Source organism: Poecile atricapillus, chromosome 8, assembly GCF_030490865.1.
Source record: "Poecile atricapillus isolate bPoeAtr1 chromosome 8, bPoeAtr1.hap1, whole genome shotgun sequence".
In the NCBI taxonomy this organism is placed as follows: Eukaryota; Metazoa; Chordata; class Aves; order Passeriformes; family Paridae; genus Poecile; species Poecile atricapillus.
Window position 1 is genome coordinate 10,254,017 of NC_081256.1, and position 26,831 is coordinate 10,280,847.

General features: G+C 44.2%; 1 protein-coding gene across 2 annotated transcripts in view; it reads right to left on the reverse strand.

The window, feature by feature from the left end:
• Nucleotides 1–1,321: 1,321 nt before the first annotated feature.
• SCG2 (secretogranin II) overlaps nt 1,322–26,831 on the reverse strand; it is a 35,519-nt gene continuing 10,009 nt past the window's right edge. Inside the window, exons 1-2 of one of the 2 annotated variants that reach the window (XM_058844460.1) lie at nt 6,836–6,877; nt 1,322–3,677 (exon numbers count right to left, since the gene is read on the reverse strand). In XM_058844460.1, the coding sequence (XP_058700443.1) occupies nt 1,786–3,663 (1,878 nt within the window). In that variant the 5' untranslated portion in view covers nt 3,664–3,677; nt 6,836–6,877 and the 3' untranslated portion in view covers nt 1,322–1,785. Of the gene's footprint in view, nt 3,678–6,835; nt 6,878–26,831 lie in introns of those variants that run through there. The other variant, XM_058844461.1, reaches the window with a different exon arrangement.

The window sequence follows — 26,831 nt, forward strand, 5'->3', positions numbered from 1 at the left end:
TTCTTGTTTGTGAAGATGAACCACAAAGTGCCTAATAGCTTGCACATGCTGTGAGTGGGGTGGTCTTCTAAAAAGTGATGTGCTTACTTATGCCAAGATTAGGATTTTCCAAAGCTTATTTCCTCTTCTACACCGTGTCTGATGGTATCTCTCCTTTTATTCATAGGTTTGTACTACTACAAAATCATTCTAGTGTCCAAAATTTTCATTGAGCTCTCCCTGAGTAAGAGCCTGGGGGCAGCCAAACAGTTCCCCAGGGCTTTGGTCAGCTCAGGAGCTTGGGTAGCCCGGGGCAAGGGAGTACTGCAGGCTATGGCAGGAGGGGAATGACACTAAGGAACCCCCACCTGTCATGTGTCACCATGTGTGACATCTCTTCCAGGTCCTACACACACCTGGAAAGTCAGGTATTTTATTGTCTGGTGTGGATTCAAGGAATAATGGCTGGAAGAGGGGCTGAGCTCCTGTTGGCTGTGATTGCTCAGGGTAATGGCAACACTGAAGATTAAGTTTTATTTCTGCAGCCTTTGTACATCATTAGACATTGCCTTGCCAAAAATCATCCCCACGCCACTTAGGCCAGATGAGCTGTTGCAGAATACCACAGGGAAAAACACTTTTAAACTACAATCCTGGAAATGAGCTGTCCCAGTGAAAACCACTTCTGATTCTCAGAGCTCTGCAAGCACATTTCCTTCTGTAAAAGAGCCAGAACCTCTCCAGACCATCTACTGTAGGTCATAACAGGAGCTCAAGAGACATTTCTAGTGTCCAGATAGTGTGCTGAATAGTAAAGGTTTTCTGTGTATTTATGTGACATGTAATGGTCATTTAATGAAAAAGGAAATAATATCTTTATCAGACAAACCAAAGCAGTTCCCTGCCTGCCTTGCCTTGGAGCCTGGCCCTTTCTTTGCAGCTGTCATTGTGAGAGATGGAGGGGGACTCATCTGCAGAGCTTCCCAGGGCTCATATTTTTCATTTTTTCAGAGCTTCATCATCAAGTCTGTCTCAGCTGGACAGATAATTTCTGCTCCTCCTGCTGCCAAGAAGTACTGATATACCTCTTAATTATGTGAAGCCAAATTTTCGGTTCTAGGTAATGCAGTTATTACACTGATTGACTTCAGCAAGCTCTTCAGGTACCCCCTGCCCTTAAGGGTAACACCAGCTGATGTTCTTACACCCCAGAAAACCACAAGTTTATGCTTACAACTTAATTTGTAGGAAAAATAATATATGTCAGAAGAGTCAGCTGTAGAAGTAAAAATATGTTTTCAATTAGTATGATTTTATCAACTGCCACAAAGAAACACAGTCGATTGTCCAGAAATAATTTATTCATCAACAATAAAACACTGAATAGAAAAAGCCTTGTAAATAAAACTATATATATAATGCTTTATTTTTTTATTCGATACTGCACAAAAACCACTACAGACAGTAACAAAATAATCCAATTAATCTTAAAAATTTCAAATTATAATTGTCACTCTTCATTTATCATGTTTTATTAACAATGCAAAGGTCATTTGTTTACATATTATACTTTTACTTGATATCATTAAATTGTTTCTTAAACCACTTGAAGCAATTTGTTGTTTGCCCCATAATTTATAACATATAAGTATACCAATAAACAATATAACAGCTCTGAGAAAGATATGCAGACTGTTCAATGGTAAATAGTCTACCATAGGTTGTTTAGTGGGAGAGCAGGAATAAATCACAACTGAATTGGGATAGAAGTCAACACATTGAAGAGAAATAATACTTGGGGAACAATTACATGTTTTCCATTGCTCGCTTGGTAATGTGATCTCTTTCAAGCTCTGATTTCTCCTGTTTTAGGTACTCCAGCACCTTTGCCAGCATATCCTCATCCAGGTACTGCCTGCTTTGTGTGTCATCAGCCTCCCCGGCCATGGAGAGCCTTTTGCTGAGTGAAGCCAGCTTGGCAGCCTCCTGTGGTCCCAGCTGGTTTAGGTGCTCTCGGATGGCCTGCTCCAGGTGCTCCTCTTCCGGCAGGTTGCCCTCAGAAGCTGCAGTCGGGACTCGTTTCATCTGGTTCGTATTGATCACTTCAGGGTATTTTGCCAGCACCTTTGCCAAGTAATCGGCCAGCTCTTCATCCTTGTCATTCAGTTTCTCATACTCCGTTTGTCGCCTTTCCAAATCGTTCATCCAGGCAGCTTTAGGGAACAGGTGTCCTTTCAATCTTCTGGGAATGTAAGACAGTCTTGGCAAATCACTTTCTTGATTAAGACGATTTAGTAAGTAGGAGGGATTCTGATTAGCTAAATTGTCATTTCCCAGAAGGCTGACAATATCTTCAAGATTGAGGTCTTCAGGTAGATTTTCTGGAATAAGAGGCTGCTTCATGTACCCGTTTTTAGAGTTTATATTATTTTTAAATATATCGCTCTGTCCTAGATTTGTTTCAGTTATCTCATCAAGGTCTTCTGGGAATTCCATTTCCTGCTCAGCTTCCAACCTTTCGCTCTGAAGCTGCTTTTTTTCTCCAGCTTTCAACATGTCTATTAAATCCTCAGGAGGAATTTGCAAATTCCTTGAGATTTCTATCAGCTGGGCTATAGCCTGAGGATCAAGTTGCTTATCCAAAAACATGGATGCTCTTTTTTCTTCAAGTTCTCCTCCAGTCCTTAATTTCCTATTCCCAGCACTACCCATCAGCCTCTTCAGGTAATAATTCATTAGTTTTGAAACATCCTCTGACACTTGATCTTTATTTTCTCTTCTTATTTCATCCTCAAGGAAGCTGAATTTTCCTGATCTTTTCATTTCATCATCAATCTCCTCTTCATGTTTATCAATTTCCTCTTTGCTGTCTTTTATCTCTTCCTGGGTTTGGCTTTCCACTTTTTCTTCTATGGGATTCCAATCTTCTCCTCCAACCACATCCTCGTAGGCGATATTATTCACTTTATACACATCATCTTCATCATCTGTGTACAATTTCTGGTCCTCATCCAGCCTTTCTTTCTTGTGGTTACTGGGTCCTGCCATCTTGCCCAGCTCCTGGAACACCGACTCCAGCGTGGCAAGGCTCTGGGGGGTGTATTGCTCTTCCACGATTTCGTTGGTACGCTTGAAGGGACTGTCTCTTGAACTGTCTTCATAGTGCCCAAGTGGCATTTTGAGGTACTTTTGCCACCTCTCAGGCCACTTGTAAGCCTCGTAATCATCAGTTACTCCAGCTGGAAAGTTGTTATCTGAACTCAGACCATAAGGTTTATTCTCCTTTGGGCCAGCTTTTGACTCCTTCTCAGCTTGCCGCAAGGCTTCCAGCATGACCTTAACCCATTGGGACTCATCTTCAGTCAAAGAATCCCGCATGTTTTCCGGGAGGTGAAGCTGATCCTTGCTTTCTCTCTGTGGGAGGAGGTACGGGACACTTTGATAAGAGTTGTAATCAGGACTGCCTTCTCCCTTGCTGGTTTGCTTGCGAAGGTCTTCTATGTACTCCAGTGCTTTGATCATATCGGGATTTGGGAGCCTCTGTAAGTTTTTCATTGCATAGTCTGGATCTTTCTGAAGCAGCTGGTGCTGCTGGAAGGAGGCTGCATCAACCCAACAGATTAGGACAAAGAAAAAGGTGAGAGCACAGGCTGCTCCAGGCTGGAAGGTTTTGGGTTCTGCCATGTTTAAAATATTTCCTTTAAATAAAGAAGAAGAAGAAAAAAGAAGCTTTTAACATATGGAGACAGGCTTAGGAAACTATGCAAGAAATTTCTTATCTCTATGCTCCATGTACTTTATGAACATTAATTGTCCAATGACAGCACCAACATACAAAATACCAATCCTATATAACTCATGAAATGCCCATAGACATACCTCAATGTCATTTTGATCATGAGAACAAAGCACTTAAATGACAAAATCGGTGTATCCATACGTTTAATGCTACTCAAAATACTAATATTAAAACTACAGACAGAAAAATTTTGTGAGATTGCTCCATAGGGCATCTAATTTCATGCCAGGACAATACTGCTAAATGGTGCTAAATTGCAATAAAATTAATGTGATCAAGTGCAGAACATAGCATATAAAATTTCTTGCAAGTTTATTTCTGTCAGTACTGATAGTACTGAAGCTATTACTTCCTTTATTTTGCTATTTCATTTTTTTTAAATTATTTGTATTACAGGTGAATACCAGTTAATGACTCTATGAGTCATCTTCCTAGGGCAATGATCTCTTATATGAGAGGAAATCTATAATTTATCCTAGAGGTACAAGATCATTTTACTGAATCCTTTAAAGCCCATCTTGGAATTGAGCTCGAGTAGGTTTGAGTGGTGATTTCATTCATTTGCTTATTCATTCACTTCAGCAGAAATTGAATCAGGTCCCAGGACAGGCAGAAACATGACCACTAGCAAATTTGGTTAGAATAGATCAGTAGAAACCCATGTCTGCCCAGCTTACACCAGACAAAAATAAATTCTGGAACAGAGCTGGGAAAAATATGCCTCTGACAGAATTAAGACGATTACAGCATCACTGTGCATGAGGATACAGCTGCAGAAGCCCAGCCTTGCAGGGAGCTGGCACAAGGGAAAATTGCCATCAGTCATTCCCTAGGACACACTCAGGCACTGGTACACTGGGGCCACGGGACAGATTAGACTCTTTTCTGATCCAGTTACATTAACAAAGTACAATAATGAGAATGGAATGATAAAGATAGAAACTGCTTTGATTAATTGACCTATTTTGGTTCCTTTGGTTTTTGGCTTGGTAAAAGCATCCTGTTGAGACACTGGTGGTTCATGGCAGCCTGAAAGAGCTGTGTACACCCGTGTTTACACTACTGCTGGAAGTAGAAAGTGAGCATGAATATGTTCATTTCAGCTCACTTGTAGATTTTTCCACTCAGATTTTGTCCTTAACATAATGTGACTTAACTGAATAATTAAAGCACTATCAGTTCAGAGAGCTGCTTATTTTTCCCCCTTCAGTATGCATGAGCAGGCTAACAGGCATAATAGCAAATAATTTCCCCAAACATTTCTGAATTCAAGCCTGGGTACATTTGAGCATTGTTTTCACAAGTGATTAGTTCAGCCGCTGATTAGAACGTCCCACCCTCCAGATCTGAGTTTGCCCTGAGACAAAGCCAACACATTGCTTTGTTTTCTGTCACAGAAAAGGCACTAGCCCTGTACATAAATCTATATCTCCACATATTAAAAAAAACAAACAGACAAACAAAAAACCACTACCAACAACAACAACAAAAAAGCACCTAATTTTCTACTTCTGTAGCAAATAAGTGAAATTCAGACTTTCTTTTTCAGCAGAGACTGGTTATTAACAGAGTCCGTTTGATTAGCACATGAGAAACTGTCCTTTTCAAGGGATGGGGGGAGAGTCCTTCTACAGTCATCTGCCAAGCACCACCCACTCACAAAGACCAGGAACTCACCCTCCTTTGCTGCACACAATTTGGATTGCTACAGCCTTTCAAGAGCTGTCAGCATCCCACTAAAATCAAAATGTGTGCAGCCAGGCAAAGTTTAGTTTAGTGTTCCACAAGGACGTTGCTCATATGGATATCTCCTTTGCAGAAGTAACAGAACATTGGCTCCTCTCTACATATTTTGTGTGCATTTGCCTCTAGGTCAATTTTTACTTCTAATTTCCTGGTAGATAATATTCGAAAGCCTTGTCAAACAGATTTAGGAATGATTTATTTTAGAAGCTATGAGTTCAGGTCGTAAATCTTGTCATTAAATATACTGCACTTGCCAAGGCAAGAGGACTCCTCCCCAGTCTTTCAGATTTTAATTACACATTTGTTCTGAAAACAGGACATTTTAGCCTATCTTTACGAAATATTGTAAACATTCTCTCCTGTGCCTCTCAAAGGACAATATACTAAAACAGCTCTTTTGTCTCCAGATCGATAACTGTGAAACCAGTCAGGATGGAGAGCATATTTTCTCCTCTACTAGCACCTAACAAACAGGAAAATCATCTTGTAGCCAACACATGAAGATGAAGAAGCTCCTCTTCACAAAATGATGCAATCATGATCAAAATTTAACACATACAAAGGCAATGCAGACTGAAAAAGTTCCCTAAAAAACAGACACAGAAAATATCTCCTTTCTGGGATGTTTCCATGGTAGCAGTAATTTTCCCTCTCATTCTCCTAGCAGTTGTTTCTGATGTGACTCTAATGTTTTCAGTGAAATTTAGCTATGAAAACTCCCAGGTTTTTCCTATAAATGTGTCCCAGCCCTGAGAGTCTTAGGTGAAACCTAACAGCAGTTTTCCATAGGGAAAATAAATATATCATGCACTCTTCCTCCCATTTCTATTTTGCAATAAATGACACGAGTGCAGTAAATCTGCCTTGTTCAAAAGCATCTCTAACCCTGTGAAAGGAACTGACAACACAAACAAAACAGCACCGAGGGGTAAAAGCCCAAACCCACAGCAGTTCCAGTGAATGGAAGGACTGTGTGCTGTGTCTGAAGTGACTCGGAGGGTGTTTGCATCCCAGGGACCCCCCGCCCATCCGCTCAAGTGCCGTGTCGGCCACCCGGCACGGCTGAGTGCCATCGCTCCCGGGAGCTCCCGCCCGAGCCCCGGCCGCTGCTGCCAGCGCCCCTATACCATATATACAGTGATAGCGGCACATCTAATAGAGATGTGCTCCCTTGCCTCGGCACCACCGGCTCTCGGTGCGACTTCACCGCTCTCTCGGTGCCGGATGCCCCTGCGCAGCCCTGGGGCTCCGCAGCCCTGGGGCTCCGCATCCCTACTTCATCCCTATATCCCGAGGGCCCTGCAGCCCTACCTGCGCTGCCGCCGCTCCGCCGCTCCGCCGCCTTCAGCACCCGGACAGCGGCCGCTTATACCGCCCTCAGCGTCAGGGCCCCGCCCCGCCCGGCCGGCCCGGCCGAGGCGCCGCGGGAGCCGCCGCGGGCGGAGCCAGCCCGGGCCCTCACGGGGCGGGCACACAGCCGCGCACGTAAAACCGGCGGAAAGGAGGGGAAGGAAAAAACGGGGAGAAAAGTAAAAAAAAAAATAAAAATAAAAATAAAAAAATGACAGAGCGAAAAAAGCCGCGAGGAAAAAACAAGAAGAGAAAAGCAAGGCAGGGAAGAAAGAAGTGGGAAAGGGAATAAAGGTTTAAAAAGAAAAAAAAAAAAACAAAAAAACAAACCAAACCCCAAAAAGGCAGACGTGATACAGCCAGTTCTGCTTCTCAGCTCTCACAGGCTGGGAGGAAGGACTTGATAAACCCGACCTACACCTTGGGGTGGCTGAAGATGACCGCCAGCTCCGAGGAGGCTGAAGATGACCCCCAGCTCGGGGGAGGCTGAAGATGACCCTCAGCTCCGGGGAGGCTGAAGATGACCCCCAGCTCCGGGGAGGCTGAAGATGACCCCCAGCTCGGGGGTGGCTGAAGATGACCCTCAGCTCGGGGGTGGCTGAAGATGACCCTCAGCTCGGGGGAGGCTGATGATGACCCCCAGCTCGGGGGTGGCTGAAGATGACCCTCAGCTCGGGGGTGGCTGAAGATGACCCTCAGCTCGGGGGAGGCTGATGATGACCCTCAGCTCTGGGGAGGCTGATGATGACCCCCAGCTCGGGGGTGGCTGAAGATGACCCCCAGCTCGGTGGTGCGTGCAGGCCAAGCCAGCAGCAGGGACACACGCCCAGGGCTGTGGGGCAGGAGCAAAGCTGGGGGCACGCAGGGGCTGGAGGTGTGAGCCCAGCAATGAGGAAGACTACACCCAGGGTCTGTGTGAGTGTGTGTTTATCTCATGCCTTGGCAGGAGATGGCCTTTCAACAGCTATGGCCAGCAGGGCTTTTTTATTTTTTTTCTCTTTAGTTCATTGACTGAGCTATTGTGGCACATTTCTGGCTTTGTCACAGGGCAGGGATAGTTGATGGCGTCTGTGGCCTTGTCATCAGGTGTAGCCCTGGAGCTCTGGACCAGCTAGAGAGGGACACTCCTGAGGGAAGGGGCTAAGGGGGGAAGGACTCCATTGTTTATCTGAGGTAGATGGAAAAACTGAAGAATGTTGGTGAAAGATAAGGCAGAAGGTTCCTCCTGCCCCAGTAGCCCCCATCCCAGGCTGTGTGCTGTGGCTCTGCCAGTGGCTGTGGCATGGGACAGGGGCCAGGCTGGCACTCCTCTGGATGGGGATGGAGCCAGAGAAGGACTACCCATCCCTGGCACCAATGCCAGGTGCTGCTGAAAAGGCCCTCACAGTTTTACCTCCATTCTCAGCACTCAAAAAGGGCAGCACCTGCACGCCTGGATCAGTGGGGTGAGTAAATACCACCGTGCCATAAATCACACAATACAAGATGTAACACATGGCTTCACCTGATGCTCAGAGTTTTAGTTTATTCCTTCTTCCTTTCTAGCTTCCTTTCTATTACAGAAAGGTTATTTTACTTTGGATTTTAAATAAGGATTCTTTTTCCCCAAAAATAAATCTTTCCTGACAATTTTGACCTTTTACAGCACACAATGAAAAAAAACAAAAAAAAAACAAACAAAAAAAAAACTAGGATGAATGTACCTTCCATGCCAATAAACATTACAAAATTAAATTATTGTAAGAACAGTAAGCTAGAAATAATTGTAGCCATGAACAAACAAGACAATCCTGGCTGCATTTGCTGTAGTTGACATGGAGATCTGGAAGTAAAAATTTTGTTTCAATTCACGTAGTTTGATGAGTAAAATACAATATCAGTTTTTGTGCTGAAACTCTTCTGGCCCCAGATTCCATCCACACTCACTTTCATTACCAGACCCAGGAAGAAAAGAGCCAAAAAAATATTGCATTAGGGCCCTTGATAGCAGCCCTTAAGAAGGGACATAGAAAGGCATTGCTGCAGTAAGCAGAGGGCAAGGTCCAAGTGCCCTCTGAGCAGCTGGGAACTGTATTGCTGAACACCACATCCCCCTCAGCAGGGCTCTGAATGCCCACAAAACACGGCCCTGCAGACATTGCTGTTGCTGATACACCTCAGTCCATGGACAGAATACTCAATGTAATCAAAACCAACAAACAAAATAATAACAAAAAACACCCAGAAGAGAATTACTCAGTTCAGACTTTCAGGAATTTTCTTGTTCTTCTGCAGGTATTTCCAACAGGCTTTTGTGCATTCTGTCACCAAATGACTAATACTTATGGAGAAAATTCTTTCCCATTAAATCATCCTGTTGAACCCCATCCATCTATCCCTGATCTTCCGCATTAGAGCACATTTCAGACAATCCAAATTAGTTGGCACATGAGCAAGATTCCATCCTCCTTAACCACTCACCTCAGATTTACAGCATATAAAGTCAGGCAGACACTTGGCTTAGGTCTCTGCTGTGGCTATTCTGGGTTCAGTGGATAAAATTTTCCAAAGGCTTCTACAATCCATCTGTCAATTTTACTCCATATCAAAAAGTGTTGCCTGGACTTTGTGCTTACGATTGATTGCTTCCACACAGCCCTATAAGGAGGGCCTTACTGAATGTACTTTTTTTGGTCATATTGAATGTACAGCATTCTTTTCCTCAGAATGAGTCATGCAACAGAAAATTGGATCTGTTCTGTCATCAGAAGTTCCATGGCATTTTATACAAGAATAAGATCGCATCACAGCATCTCTAAATTTTAGGAAATTGCATTAGAATTAGCTCAATATCAACTGCTTAAGCAAAGGAGCTGGGTAATCTTGTTTTTCTGAGTGAATTTCACCCATGCTGCATCCTTTTGTGGATCCTGGGAACAGCCCAGCTTTATCTGCAGTGATTTCTCTGAACAGCTTGTCTTGTCACATGCTCTGCCTTACCTAGTCATGCATCATGAGAAGATAAAAGTTAATCAATCAACCCTGCACCTTGCAGCAAAAGGCTTTTATTCCATTTCATGCAAGAAAGAGGACATGGGGTTGGGAGGAGAACTTCGCTGCTGCAAACAGAGGCCAGAGGATTCTGGCCCACTCTGTTTTGTCATACCTTAGCTGGAATATCATCATCCCTACCATCAGTGGGAAAGGTCAGGAAACTTGTCTTGAGGAAGAAGCATGATCTGGCAAAGGGTCTTGGGGTCAGTGTCCTTGTGTCCAGGCCCCAGGACACACCAGCACCAGCAGGGTGAAGGTGGACAGAACCACAACTGTTCCTGGGCCGTGGCCTCCCACCACACCTGCCCAGCTCCCAGGAGAGGATGGAATGATGACCTTGCTGGCATGACCATCCCAGCAGAAACACAGAGGCAGCACATTTGTCTGGCTTCTGTGGCCCTTTTCTTAACACCAGAATGGTTTGCACTTCTGCAGCTTTAGCTCTCTCCTCCTCTAATTGGTGCCACCAAGATCAGCACTACTTAAAAAATAAAGCAGGGTTGTGTCAATATTGATTATTTCTTCCACCCTTCTTCTGTTTCTAGTAGCAACTAAAAATAATTTATAATCCATTACAGACATGACATCTCCTGCAGAATAAATGCCATTGTCACATTTAAAATTCAGTCCATATCTGACTTGAATATCTTAATTTACTCTGTATATAATGAGAAAGAGGAGGTTTTCTTTCCTCAGAAAAAGCTCATCTGCCATCATAGATACAGATTCTTTTAAATTATTTTAATTTTAAAATACTCAAGCTGTGCTTGTGTCCAACATCAGACTCATCATTTTTTGCTCATTTTGCATGCTTGAAAGATCAATCATATTTGTATGCAAATATTTTTGTCCTCCCTAAATTTAGTGCACAATAAATGGCTCAAATTTCATTTCCAAAGCCATAAGGGGAGGGATAAATACAGCACTGGAAGGAAAAATAAGGGCTTTGCAGTTTGTAACCAGTCCTCTAAAAGCAGGGATGTCAAGGCAAGCATCCACTGGCTGTCCATCACTGGGCTTTACTCAACACTGCAACGAGATTAAGCAGGTTTAACACCAGCCTGCCCTACACACCTCCCTGAGGGGACATTTCAAGAACAGGAAAAGCTAAGGAAAAACAAAAAAACCAAATCTGGACTTTTATCCAACATTTACAAGTTCAGGATTTCAGGCTGCCTGCTTATTAAAAAAATAACTCTGAAGAGGAGCCTTAGGCAAGGCTCCCAGTGGCACGGGGCTGTGCCCCAGTGCTCAGCAGTGTGGGTCAGAATTCACACCCACTGCAGCTCGGCACCAGGGCTGGGGTCACCTGGGGCTCAGCTATGCCACCCTCCTTAGAGTCCTTCCCTAGGGCTTTGTCACCTCCCCAGTGCCTCTCTGTTTGCTCCAGTGACTGCTGCTGGCTCCAGCGCCGCTGCCTCACTGCTGCTACCTGCCCAGTGACCTACACTGACTGGGATGCCTGAAGCTTGGGATAATCAGGCTCCACCCCATTGGAGAGACCCCTCTGCTCAGCGCCGGGAATGGGATCTATCAGCTCAGCCAGGGCCAGAGGGGCAGAGCAGCCTGGGCTGGAAGGAGCTGCAAAAGCAGCAGATCAATAAAAAGAGTTTACTGCTATACTTGTTCCAGTATAGCAGCCTCCACTTTGAGTACCCTGCACAGGAATAGCAAAACACCAACGGATTAAGGAATATATGCCTTCTCATAGAACCACCAAATTATTTTTATCTCCAGGCCTCCCACACACATACTCACATATTTTCTCCTGAGGAGTTTCAAGGCTTTTCACAAGCCTGTGACATCTGCTTACCAACATTTGGTGTAAAAATATCGATATCTGCTCTGCATAGCTGTTCTGAGTGCTACATTTACCAGCCAGTAAAGATCAAGAGTCTCCTGGGAGCTGGCTGGATCAAACTGTCATGATTTCAGCACTGCTTTGCGTCAGACATCAGAATTTAAAGTCAAAACACAGATAGTTCAGGGAGGAAGACAATGTGAAGCCCTGAGTCATACCCTGCTGAGGGTGAGGAGAACAGATTAATAGACAGCAAACATGAATGAAACTGAAGGGCTCATTTAGTCATGCGGCTGCTTCTGAAACCCAAAATAGGATTTATTTTTAGTCGTTGGGCATGAAAAGAGGATTTCTTTGCACTTTGCCAAGGAGAAGTTGAGAAAAGAGTTTTAATTAGCATGGGACAGACTTCCCTTTGCCTCGACACCCGGAGGGGCTCAGCTGCAGGGCTGGCTGTGCTCAGGTAGGGGTTGCTGCTCGCAGCCTGCTCTAACAGCTCATCATCCACAGGATGCTGCACAACCCGGCAACTTTCAGCATCATTCAGATATGGAAGAGGCAGCCTTTACTCCAGCCCCAGCCAATTCTCCTTTGTTAAAGTTGAGTCAGAATAGTCTCCTTGTAGCCTGGTGGGGTTTGCTTGGGGAGTTGCACTGCTCCCCACTGCTGGCTCATGGAGAAAGGAGACAAAGCAGCCATGGCTTGGCAGTTGGAGAATCTGCACAGGTTCACCCCAGATCATTGGAGATTACATAACTGAAACCCTTCAGAGCAGCTGCGGCAATAACCAGTAGCAGAAGCCAGCAAAACCTGTCTGCCTGTGCCTACCCAATGCATGCCACCTGCTCATGTCAAGAGCCTCAGCTGGTGTGAGTGTCCAGCCTGGGGTTTTGGCCACCTTGGGGTATCTGGGTCAGCCAGGATTGCCCTTCAGTGATGTTTTCTCATGAAAGAACACAAAAGTTTTACTATGGGAGAGAAAACAGTTTGCACAGCAGTGATCTGTACACACATTTATGTGAGTTTTCATTTTAAATAAACAGAGAGAAGTGCTTTCACAGTTGTGCATAAGATTAGGTCCATTATTTAGTCCTCTGTTAAATCATTCAGCAATTCTGCTCTGCAGAAACTTCATGGTCTTGGGGCTAAGTCATTTCTATTCCTAACTTATATTAAATCCTCATTAATTTTTACATTCATCACTCATAAACATGAAGAAGCTCAGTGATTTTGGGTCTCCATCCATTTTGTTATCTGCTGCCTTGTCTGACAACACAGGATGGGGTTCAGAGGAGCAAAATTGCCACTCCAAATTAACACTTCTGTGCCTCCTCATTTTTTTTTTTTTTTGAGTGTCCAACCATTCCCAAAGCATAAGCCAGCATGCTGGCATTACTGCACGTGGGCAAAGGTTCTTCCATCCCCAAACCATTAAGGCAACAGGTGCTTTAGCAATGGAGCATGTGAGAATTTATGTGCTAAAGCTAGGAGGGCATGAAACATTATCACAATTTTCTCATGCATTGTCCTTGTCAGGGTCATTTGTTTCACCGGTTTCATCACAGCCCTTCTTGTGGCCATAGGTTTGTCCTTGGCTCAGTACATATGTGTGTGAATTTCAACCCTATTACTACAGTAATTTATACAGATCTGGGTCAAAATCAAATCTAGTATTTGGTCAAGAATGCGACAAAAATAGACAAAAGAGAGTCAGTGCAAGGCCCAGCACAGAGACAGTGTTACAGAATTTCCTCCTTCTACAAGAAATAGGCAAACGATTTGTTACCTCATGTGGACAAGGAAAAACCACTTTATGCCATGCCCTTTTTAAAAAACACATACTAAATTAAAAGTTTAGTCAACATAATTATGAGTGATTGCATCAAAAAGAGAGCACATATTCATGTCCTCCCATGTGGTTATGGCTATTAGCATTTGCATATCAGCATCAAAGCAGAAATCTTGTTATTTTAGGGTTCAGCTGTGCTGACTTTGAATTTCAGGGTGTAGACCCGGGGAAAGCTGTCTGGCTTCAATGGCAACTTCCCTAGTTCAGTGGCTGTGGAATGAAGGCAAGTCCAGAGTCACAGTGCAAAAAGCAGAACAGATGCAGGTCAATAATTTACCCCCCTCTGCTGCAAGCTGTACTCAGGAGTGAGCACAGAACCAGCACAGCCCACTGACCTACTGACACCCACTCCTGGGTGGTGAGGGTTTAATGCCATCAAACAGATGTGCAGGGGGCAGATTCTGGACAGCAGGAGACAGAGAAATCAAACAGTGTGATCTGGGAGCTGCACAATTCCACAATGAGCAAGTGTACATGGAAAGCCACCATGCTCCATCCAGCATGGGATGGGGTGGGAGCCAGAGAGTGGGTATGGCTGGGTACACGACACAGCATGGCATCCATCCACTGCAAATATTAAGAGCTCTGTTAACATCTCTAATTTGCTTTTTACTATCACTCAGTAATGAAAAGATCTCTTGGGGCAGGAAAAAAACTGATAGGCAGGCTACTCCCTTCACTGGCAAAAGTCAAAATACAAGGGGTGACATTGTTTCTCCAAACAGGCTCCAATCTACAGGACAGCTACTAACATTTCTGCAAGCTGAGAAGAACATTTGTTTGGATGTCCAAACTGTTTCAGAGAGCCGACTCACATCTCTCTCAGCTATAAGATCCTTGACTGGCAAGTAAAATCCATATAATCAGGTGAAAATGCTATGATTTTCCCCTAAGGTAAATACTTTCTGTCTTTCATACCTTACTGGTAAGTGCCTGAGATGGGCTGAGTGCCCTTCCCAGCCCTGAGGCTCCTGCTTGGGTGGGTACATTTTTCACCAAACTTGTAGCTGGTGCCTTTATTTTGAAGCAGTTCTGCTGCTGCCACCGTGCTGCAAAACATCACCTCTGGTCCACCCCAACAGCAGCAGGGCTGCAAAATGCAAAAAGCACAGCCCAGGAGCTGCTCACAGATGCAACCTGCATCCCCAAGGACTCAGTGGCCATCTTCCAAAAAAACACCATATATCCTGTCATCTGTTCCTATTGCATTCAGCATGATGCTGCATCTCATAGAAGTGTTCTGATCTCCCAAAATAAATGGTCTGAAATCCAAGGCAAAGGCAATTCATTGCAGCTGTTTAAAATCAGGTCACAAAGCCCTCAGTGAATTGCTGTGCTCACCCCAAGCATGGCTCACAGGTGCTCCTGTGTGGACGTGGGGTCACAGGCAGCTCTTTGGCCAGCTCTGGGTTTCCACCAATGTACCTCAAAGATGGGCCAAAAGGCCAGATGCTCTGCCTGGTACTGGAGATCTCATCTGAAGAACTAAATGGATTATTCGTCCATGCCAGGAGGTTTTCACCATCTGTTGCGGATGTAATATTGATGAGGTTCTCAATTGTACATAACCATTTCATGATGCTATTATATGAAAATACACAAACAAAACCAAACCCAGCCATTCTGGGTTGCTGATGCTTGCTTTCTGACTAATCTGTTTGTTGAGGTGGATTCTCCTCAGTTTCCCCCAGTGTGCTGGTGCCTGTTGTGGTTTGTCTCCATAGTGTCGTGCTGTGCCTCAGTGCCTCTCTGACCACGGCTGCAGAAACTTTGTGAAGCCCCTGCTGGCTGGTTCTCACCCTGATGCACAAAGGTCCCTTCCTCACTCCTCATCCTCTCTTCTGCAAGGACCTGGCAACGCCTGGCAGGTACAGACTTGGTCCTGTGCAGAAACAGAGCCCCCTGAGCTCCTGGGAAGGATATCATTCCAATTTTATTATATTTTTGGAAGAATGGAGGTATTTTGTATGGGACAGGAAGAAATGGGAAGGAAGAACTGTAAGGTGAGGAGACACAGCAGGAGTTGGTAAGGGAAGAAAGCAGCCAGCTGCCAGGGATGCAGCTGCAGTGCCTGAGCCAGCAGAGCACAGAGACCAATGCTCCTCTGGAAACCATGGACACAGGCTCCAAACTGGAAAGACCAGATGGTGCAGGAGCTGAGGCAGGAATACTGAGTCTCTCTTTCAGGGTCTGTGCCAAGGAGGTGGGACCAAAGGGTAATTAGGCTGATGAACAGTGATATTGAATGTATGAAATGAGGCTTACAATGTAAGAGAAATCTTAGGAAAAATTAGTTGAAGGGAGAAGAGGAACACAGTAATTCCCAGCACAATTAACCTGCAGGAAAGCAGAAATACAGAACCTGCTCCCAAAAGTAAATCCATATAAAAACTCTAGTTATGTTTCCTGATTTTTACCCACCAAGTACATATATGAATTCCAGCCATTTACTTGCTTTTAAAAAGCAGTAAACCCATAGGATTCAAAATATATGCTTCAGTTGTAATGAGACCAAATATATTTGGAATATGCACAAAATTAAAAACATATCTAAGTGCTTTGAGCAGCAGACAGTGTTTGCTGAATGAGAGCCCTTAACCATGATTTTTAATTAATATTGACAAAAACCTCACTACTAAGTTTATGTTGTTACTTCTCACAGCTGCATAGACAGCCAGGGCTCAGCGACCATCTGTGGACAACAACACCCAGACAGTTTGACTTGGAAACCAAACACAACTGCAGAGGCTTCTCTGTGCCAATGGCATCAGACAAAACCAAACCAAACCCAACCAAACCCAACCAAACCAAACCTCTTTTCATAATTATTATAACCAAGTCAAACCATTCCTTTCACAAAACAATGGCATTTCAGGAGAAGAGATCCACAAAAAAACCAAGCAAGCAAAAAATTTTCAGGCAGACAAATTAGAAAACTAGCCTGCAAATTTGATTGCTCTGTTGATCATCGAAAGCAACATCTACAAAGCTGCCTGCAATCCACTGATAAATGTGGTATCTTCCCATGGCTATATTGCCCATTAGCTTAAGACTGCTCTGACCTACAGGGTAGCTGTTGAATTCATACTTTGCATTGTGCTGAAGTAAGTCTTAAATTCATAAAGCAACATGAATTTTAATAATGCTGAGCAAGTCTTGCCTGACATATCAGCTGCATTAGCTTAAAAAAGATGGATCACCAAATACCATAGTATATAACCACATGTGCAGAAAATTATACACACCCCAAAGAGGTGGTTTGATGAGTTTTTTTAGGCAGAAAACCAATGCAAAGCAAAGCAGTTCAGGCTATGTAGTTTTCTAAGTCCCTAAATCCTTACATAGCACAGACAAAAGTTCTGAGATAACCTGGTGCCTTAATGAGGTCCCTAAGCCCTTCAGGTGCTGTAAATCATTCCTCTCCAAAACTTACTTTCAATTGCCTTGTGACTACAGAGGTCTTGCAAAGTAGTTGCCATTCCTATTCATTTCTTTCTGCTTCATTTAGAGGCTACCAAGATACTTTAAAATAATCTGGAACAGGTGTGATATAGAAACAATTCCAGCTGCAAAATAGCATCCTAGAAAGAACCAGGAGTGCTTGTTTTGCTTGGTGACAGCAAGTATATCGACTTTTGCACAGACAGAGAAGGCAGACATGACTGTAATTAAGAGAAGTATAGCACTTGCAGGGGACAGAAGTGGAGGATGGTTAAATTAACCTTTCACAGACCACTTCAATGCTGACACATTATAACATATGGGGCTTTTTTCTACAATCTTGCCTCATCTTCGTCACATTTCTGAGCACTCTCCACTGTGTCTAACCCAATGAAACCCTGGCTGGGACCAGCAGAATCTGCTATGAATAGTTTGTATTCCAGTACAGCCATTTGTGCAAGGATTAAATCTCATTATACTGGTCTGGGGGAACATACAGCATTCTCTTCTGGTCTAACTGAATTCAGGTTAAAAAACCTTTATATGTAACTAGGAATCTGTCCCTCTGTTTCTCTCATCCTGCTTTGCAGTATTTAACAGCATCCTACTACAACAGAGTGTAACTCCTCCTACAGAACAACTGGAAGAGCAGAAAAAAAAGCAGCTTCGATTGCACTTTTCTTACCAAGCTTTCTATAATCTTCCTGTAGACTTTCTTGTAGCAGTCCAGGGCAGTCAAAGCCTTGGTGGCCTTGCTGCTGAATAACAATAACTCTGTGACCAGTTAATCAATGTTATATGAACAAAAGTTCTGTAGGATATTTGCCAGGATTTGTTATCTAGAAGCATTTTGAACAGCTACTTTCACACAAAGTCATATCACATAGACAAGAATGTTTCCTTGACCAATTGTTTGCAACCCTGGTGCAACCCTGAAGTATTTTGAAGTGGTTTGCTTATGACTCAAGAAAGGAAAAATAAGTAAATAAAAAAGGAAAGATCAGAATCAAAGATGTTGCAGTTGATGGAATCGGCTGACATTCATGACCTCTTGTACTACTTAAAACCTAGACTGAAGGTACAGAAGTCAGAGTGGCAGATAACTTGCAAGACTGATGAGGAAAAGAGAAGTTTCCCAAACTGCAGTGCACACTTTTTCACTGATGTACTGGCAGTCAAGCATTAGTCAGGGAGACAGAGAGCTTTCATCTAAAGTAGGAATATTAGCATGCAGTGCCTGACTACATTTTCATTTGAAGCTGGGCAAGGCAAGCTCATTCTCCAGCAAGTCAGACTGATGCATTCTCCCAAGAATCATGTCTTACAGAAAAATAACCATGAAATATTAATAATTTCCTATTTAGAACTACAACTGTCACAAATGATGAAGCTCTCTCATGTACAACCTCTTGCTGAAAAACTGCATAAGGAACACAACAAACGTTGCCTGCTTCCCAGGGGGAGAAAAAGCCTGAACTGTGCGAGCAGGAGCAGAGACAGTGCTGAGTCCTGTGGCCAAACCCAAACCAGATCATCCCCTGCCCACTGCCAGTTCATCCCACCTTCCTGCACTGGGGTGCCACGTGTTTATCACCAAGAAAATGCTGCCAAAATCTGCTCACAAAGTTCTATACAAGGAGAGGCACAGGACTGCCCCACACACCAAGCAGAACTCCCACCCCTTGCCAGCAATAAACACGGCACAAGAACACGAGGCAAATCCGTTTGCATGAGGGTTTGTGCTCGGAGCATCCGGACAGCGCTACTGAAAGGTCCTCCTGGAAGCTCCATGTGAGTTTGGAAGCTGTTCATTCAGATCTCAGCCTCAGTGCCCCGTGACTTGCAAGGACTGTCATTCAGCCAAAACAGCAAATAATGAGAAATAATGTCTCTGAATAGCTGACAGGCAATCCAGAGCATGGAACCATTTGCATAAAACAGTCATTGTCATTTCACACACGCAGATCTCCGGCAGTCAAAACCTCACAGCAGATCATTCAGGCACCAAGGGAAAGAAATTAAATCAGTTGTTTACTACAAATAACTCATCCAGTTCTATCTGACATGACACTGCCTCATTACTAGATACTGTCAATGCTCCAAGGTATGACCTGTGTCCAGGATCTCAGGGCATCAAACCCCGTGTGACATCTGAAGACACACGCTTGGCTGTTACAGGCTGCTGCAAATGCGCCAGGAAGATCAAATTTTTCACATGGGTCAGGGGGAAAAAGCACTCCCAAAATAAAGGTGATGTTTACCAGACAGAATTGGGTGATCTAGACCACAAGAAATTAATGTCTGTAATTGAATGTTTGTAACTGGGACACTTTTGGGTTTAATGATAATTTTTGTCTACTGTGAAATATACTTTCAGTCACATACTTTGTGGGTGTCTTCTGATCTTTCTCAATAACAATTATATCTGTTATTTGAAATAGACCCTCCTTCGCACAATATAACATATGTTACATATGCAATTTCTTGAAACTATGTGATTCTGTAGCACTTTTTCCCTCTTGATACAATGGAAATTAGTTTTTAGACAGAATCAAAACATCCAGCTATTACCTGTGTTACAGGAAATTCTTGAAGCTAGAGAGGGAAGCCATTTTAATGGAGCTGGCTTCAGTATCCACAAGAACTTTCCCAACTTTCAGTTCCACTAATGGTTGCAAAACCCTTTCTTCAGCCATTGCAGTGTGGCCCCATCCAGGTTTATCGGGTTAGAAAACCTTGAAACACTTGCTAGGACAATTAGCAGTTGCTCTCTAATGCCTGAAGGCAAATGAGAGTCGCTGTGCATCAACACTCACCCACACCCCAGCCAAGGGGCTGGGACTGGAAGGAGGTGATCAGCGCCTTTCTGCCTGTACATAGTGTCCCTGAGGGTAGGGCTCGTCTCAATGCCCACAGCCATCCTTCCCCAGTTATCTCCATCTCACTGGAGAAAGTGAAAATGTTGGGTGAGAACGAGAAAAGCGTTGCTTTTGCTCTGTCTCCACTAACAGTGGAAGAAAACAAGAGGAAGAGCTGTGAAAGCAGGTTTCCCTTCCTAACACGAACTACTACAATGTGCTTTCCCAGTCACTGAATATAAAGCAGCTGATGAAGTTTTGCAGCCACAGCGATGGATCCACAGTGAGGCTGTGATGGAGCTCCAGGTCGTGATGCCCCTTCTGCTGGCTGCAGAGCCATGTCTTTACTGCAGGGACTCCATCAGCTCCCTTAGCCTCCCTGGTCCCAGTTCCTCTCCCTGAAGAACAGAGAGCTTTCCTTGCCCATCACAGCTTGAACATTAAGTGTTCAAGACTGAGAGGCCTCTTTGCTATAAAAAAAAAAGACATAAAATTTTCAGCAGGTTTGAAGGGGGCACGAAGGCCAACAACTCACAGGATAGGAAACTACTCAAAATAAACCACAAGTAAAAGAGAAATGTGACATTGTATTGTCACACATTGTGCCCCTTTTATTGTGGCTGAAATCAACTGTCTATGGCTTTGTGCAAAAGTTACCTGCAAAAATTTCTGTGTTCTATAGCATTGTGGCATTAGACAGGGTTCTTGTCTGAAGCACAATGAATTTAATACAATTTAAAATACAGTTGTTTACAGCCTAACGAAAGAACTTTTAATAATCTCATGTCACAGGCTTTACATTTTAAGCTATACCACTAAAATCCAGTGGTGAGAACAAAAAGGCCAGGTTCAGCTATTCAGAGCAGTGAATCTTTTTCTCCTGATGTGCCATGCAGTGAGAGGCATCAACACTGTAACAAATATTAAGAAATCTGTCACTTGCTATCATCCAGCTGGAAAGAACAAACTCCCCAGGGCTCACTGTTGACAGCACTGAAAAAGCGAGCCTCACCTGGAATCACACATTATTTCATCACGGGGAACGCTTCAGTGTGCAGCCCTTCCACTTCAGATATGGGCGACAGGCTATTTTCTGCACTAATTAAAGGATGTTAAAATGAAATCATCCACTTCTTATTGCCTGTCTCACATTTTGTGTTCACAGGAGTGTGCAAGCACAGCTGGGGGTGGCTAAATATTATCCATGAACAACTGGAAAAAGAAAATCAATAATTTCTAGATTAGTTGCCTTTTAGTTCCCCATTCCAGTGACTAGAATTTCATATGCCATTTTCTTATTTACAATTCACATGACTGAAGCACCCCTGGAACTAAATGAATAACCACACATCCAGATTTTCCCCCTAAACTAAAGAATTGATGGGAAATGGAGCACTGGATCCCTGTGGGCAGGTACATGTGTATTTACTGACAGCAAATCCATCCTGGAGCTAACCCAGCTCTGGGGATGCAGGAGCAGGCTGACCTGGCGTCACCCCACCCGGGTGCACAGGCAGGCACCGCGGGGGTGTCCCAGCATGTGCTCGGGTGTCAATGTCCCTCTCACTCACTCCCAGGGTGTTTGGGCTTTCTCTCTGGCACGACACTCCTTTCCTGGTGCAGCACAGAAGGGAGGGAGGGACAGGATGGTGCTTTACAAACACTTGCTAGGACAATTAGCAATGTGAATTAGCCGTGGCTTCCCTGCGAGCCTAAGCCCCAGGTACCCCGTGTGCCGACACGCTGTGGGGGACCCAGAGCCAATTCAAGGCTGCCCGAGCCCACAGAAATATCCCAGCCCCTGCACCATCCTCACCCGGCACCCCACACAGCCCCAGCACACTCCATGTACACTTATATTTCACTATCAAAGGACATGGCAGCCTTTCCACAGACCAGGCTCTCCTACAGAGACAAAACCACGCCAAGCCTGAATCAGAGCAGGTACAAGAAATGCCAAGAATTTCCCCAATGGCAACCAGATTCATCCACACACATCGCTTTGCTGTGGCCCTACTGCCTACACAAATCCCAGCTGAAGTTTGCTCCTGCCAGTAGCATAGTATGAAATTGCAGTGTGTCAGCTCTGTGAACCCCCCCAAAACACAGTTGAGAGCACAGAAACATTCAGGGTGCAGCCAGGGCAGAGCCCACGGTGTGAGCCCTCGCTGCCTCCTGCTGTGCCCATCAGCACTGAGCAGTGCCAGGGTGGAGACAGGAGCAGAGAGAGCAGCATTGCCTCTCTCAGGACTCCGCAGAGAGCTCAGGGCTCTGCTGCTTCAGCCCTGTCCCTCCCCAGCACCAGGACAGCAGTGCTGTGCTCATTCTTCCTCTGGAGCGGACTGCTGGACCTCCCTGTACACAAGCACTGATGTTAAAGTTCCCCGGGCTGGTCTCTGCTCAGGAACACCTGGAAGCCCCAGTGCAGGATCATTTGCTCAGAACCAAACCACCACAGCTGGCATGATTAAGGCCTGCCAGCGGAGGGACAGAGCAGGGTAATAATACATGCTGTCCCCACTGTGTGACACGCCAGCCAGCACAGCACAAGACAAATGGCTGCTGCCTCTGACAGGCGCCAACAGAAATCGTATTTCAGACAAGTCGAATCCATCCATTCTAGCTGAAACATCCCAGTTCGGAAGCTCCATCTCCTTACTGACAACAGCGAAAGAATACAGCTCAGATATCAGTCACACAAGTTTCTTTTTGCTGTTGGCAAGTTAAGAAAGCATGTTCAAAACAGCAGTAAATAATCTGCCCAACAAATCAGAACTATCTGCATTGTTTTGTGCCTCTGTTACAGCATTAACCTCCCTGGAGATCTCTCAGTGGCATGGACTCACTAAAAAGCAGTAGTGCAAAACTCCCCATGCACACAGTCAGCTTGTCACACGGGCTGCTCTCTGGAGCCAAAAGTCTGAAATGCATCAGGATAAGACATCTGAGAAACAAGATCACCAGCAGTTTCTGCATCCGCCTGATAGTGGCACACAGAATAAGGACAAATTAAGAAGCACAAGGCCTGCATTTGGATATGTCACAGCAAAGGTTATCTTCGTGCCAACTTGTCACCTGGATTGATTCTAATGCCTTCTAAGTCTCTGCTAAGGTCACATCTGCAAACAAGAGAGAATATAATCTCAACATTAGCAGGTACAAAATGTTTCCACAGGTACAAAATGGTTTTCCCTGTTGATGAAGCAGAGTCACACAGGTGCTGGGAGGGCACACAGGCCCATGTACATGGCAGCTGCTCTCAGCCCCCACCTTCTCTCAAGTTACCAGAACTGAGGATCAATAGGTACTGAAACTTATTGGTGCTGCTGGAGCTCCTCGAGGGGGAGAGGTGAAACCAAGGGTTTCTTGCTCCAGGGGAATTCTTGCCTTTATTAACAGCTAAAATCACAGGGAGTGACCATTGCAATTTAAAATCCTCTATCTATGCTTTAACTTCTGTCCCCATGGGGGATTTCTTCCACTGCTGCAATGGAACAGCATGTTGCTCTGCCACTGTTGTTGAGCAGAACACCGGGAAGCCATCCTTGTGAAGATAACACTCCTCAGGACACCCCTCCAGCCTGGGGGCTGGGATCCTCTCACCCAGCACTCACTGTGGGCTGGGGTCAATGGTCCTTCCAGGCTGCTTCAAAAGAGGGCAAACCCCGGCAGCCCAGCCCACCCAAGGGGCTGTTTGAGACACATTTGTGAGAATTGCTGATCTTGCTCTGCCTGTCCACAGTTAAACTGGCTCCACATTTCACATTAGGAGAGCTCAGCCTGCACAAGGTGAACACTCCAAAGCGGTCACATTTTGAAAGAATCAACTCAAGCGCTGTAATGCATTAGTGACACTGTGTGGAAAATTTCTGCTCTGTAGTATCTGCAAAAGGTGACACCAGGTAAAACCCAACCCGCCCACCACACCCACACATTCCTGCTTATCAGCTCATGCTGAATTTCAGGCACCATTCAAACAAGAGAACAGAATTTTTTCAGCCCATCAACATCAAGGACTAATTATGTTTTTAATTAAAATTACTGTTTTCAGATGGAAATGGCCTTTATAATGTCTCTGTTGCACTGGAAATGGATAAGAGGTGACGAACTTCCATAACTGCTGTTGGTACTGAACTTTGCTTCAAGGTACCCCACGCAAGAGTAATGTCAGTGCATGGGCTCAGTCTTTAAATTCAACTGAAATTTTAGAAGTACCTGAGTTCATGTGAAGAAATAGCAGCAGTGGCATTGACTACCATCAGTCCCAAAATAGTTTTAATCACTTCTTACTCCACCTTTACTGTAATTATACGAGCCTTCCTTTGCAATAATTACACATCATACCATGGACAAATGGCTTTTGATTTAGTGATCTCCTTTGGTAACTAATGGTAAGATTAAGACAGTCCTTCATTAAACATTAATGATTAATACATCAATACATCTAATAGCTAAAGATATTAGAGTAGTTTCTTCATATTCAATTATTGTCCAGAATGATGGCTCAGGAGGGCTTCCATAGGAATATTGGGAGTTCTAGGAAAGGGTTAATCATCCTCCACAAGTCGCTAAGCAACAGTGTTCTGCTCTTATGGCATGTTTTGCCAGCCAGAGCCTTGCAATGATGCAACCTCTCTGCATCTCATCCAGAGAATTGGCTGAAAACTTGCCTGCCCAAACAACAAACCCCTGGCTGCTCACAGATGTAAATTTAGCTTCTGGTAGCTATTAGTTTTCAGATAGATTTATAGCACTTAATTTTCTGTTCCAAAACATACATTGTATTTTAATATGTGTTAAATGATGGAAAAGAGGTCTAACCAAAATATGGCCGTAGAACTGAGAACAGAGGCCCTAATATTCAGCAATATTCAATATCCACTAATATGTCACTTCATAAGATATGTCAAATATAACAAATAAAAAGCAAACTTGAAATTCAGAAGCAAATTTGAAATTCAGAAGCCAGGTTCAGGCTTCAGGAATGGTCAGTTCTCCCTCCCAGAGGGAAAAGAGAGCTACAAGAAGGGTACAGACACCTTCAAGTGGCTGCACTGCAGGTGCAACCCAAACCACACCAAGACTGCATCAATCTTCAAGAATTACTGAGGGCTGATAACTCATAAATCAATCTCATTTATTTGTGTTTATCTGGCAATATATAGCTCATAAACACCTTAATCAGAGAGAAGGATGCATCCTATTATGAGCAAGGCCAAAAAAAACAGGGACCTGGAAAATACATTTCCAGCCTTTGAAAGTTAATTTTCAGGGACTCACTTCTTCACAGACTTGAGGAACATTTAAACTCACATGAACATCAAGATTGTTTAGGGCACAGCACATGTAAATCAAGCACTCCTTGCTCAGCCTCAATCACTTACTGTCAGCCAACCTCTGTGAAACAACACAAAATCTCTGTGCTGCCAGCATTCACTGGCAAAAACTACTAATCAGATTTAATGGAGCCAGGTTTTGCTTTGTTTCCTGCTAATTTCCTTGCTGCCTTACATAATACAGTAAGACCTTCTTCCAGTAACATTCTGTGCTTGTTACAGGGGTTGTATCAACTTTTTGGGGCAAGGAAGGTCTCAGCCCCTCTCCTGGCTGCTGCCACTGGATCTGTGCAGGAGCCAGACACAACCAGCACGGGGCTGGGAAGGCAGCCAGCAGCTCTGCAGGTGCTCTGACCCTCCTTTGGTCACTTGACTGGTCACTAGATCTTAGCAAAGTGAAAAACCCCAAAGCTGTTCTGGACTAGCAGCTGGGCTGATAAATGAAAGTATCTGGAGAGGGTCAACAACCCTCATGACCAGGAACACTTTTACCTGGGAGCAGAAAAGATGTCTGTGTAAAGCAGGTCTCTGAATAATGACTTTGCCTTCTGGAAGGTTGCTCCAAGCAGGCTGGGAGGTCTCCTTTGGAAATACTGAAACTAAAGATTAGGTCTGCATGAAGGTATGTTACATTATATTACCTTGCTACATAATTGGTGCCTTAGGTGATGGAATCACAAGAAAAAGAATAAAAACCTATGGATTTGGGGAGCTGGATAGCCTAACTTCACTGAGAAATAAATGATGCATCTAGCTTTATTTCAGTCTCAGTGCTGATGCTGGTATTTATACCCTACATTTTGTAAAGACGTTTAAACAGGTGAGCATTTTTTATAAGAATGCTGGGGTATAGTGTGTTAAGTTAGTTTTCATCTAAATTTCTTAAAATAGGATGACTTAAATATTGATGAAGAACAAAAAAACCTTTGAGTGAAGAAAGATGAACTAATCCTTTAAACACATACTAAAGTTTGTTTCAGAAAAATCTTTATCTTGTAATGAACTGGGTTTGCTTTTAAAATACTTTGATCTCATGCCATGTGTGGATGGATTATGTGAGGAGAGGCTGAGCAGGCTCACACCTAAGACCACATCAGCTTGTGGTCTTGCAGCTGCACCAGGGAGACTTGTGGGATACAGTCACCATGGGCACTGGGACACCTAACAGGAAAGACAAATGTTTGGGGAGCTGGCAGCACTTCTGGAAGCAGAACCAGCAAATGAAAAAAAAGAGCTCAAGGAACCAGAAGTAAACCCAGGAAGAGGAAAGCTGAGGGTCTCCCAAAGGGGCAGGGTGGAGGTGTTCCTGAGGGTTATTCCCCTCCTGCTCAGGACCAGGAGTTCAAAGGCACATAAATATGGCTGGGCACTCAGTCAAGGTGCTTCCTTCACTGTGCACTTGAACTTGCTGCTTGACTTGCAAGGCTGATGATATTTAAAATCCATATCTGAGTTTGTTTCTGCTCTGGAAACTTGCCCAAGCTGTGAAAGAGAAATTCAGGTGTAGCTCAGATGTGAACTCCTTTGAAGTCCTCGTGGCTGTGTTTCAGTCCTTTTTCAGTGATGACCTACCAGCCAAAGGAAACCTGTACATTTTTAAGCCAGGCTTTCAAACACACTTGCTAAATCTCTACCGTTC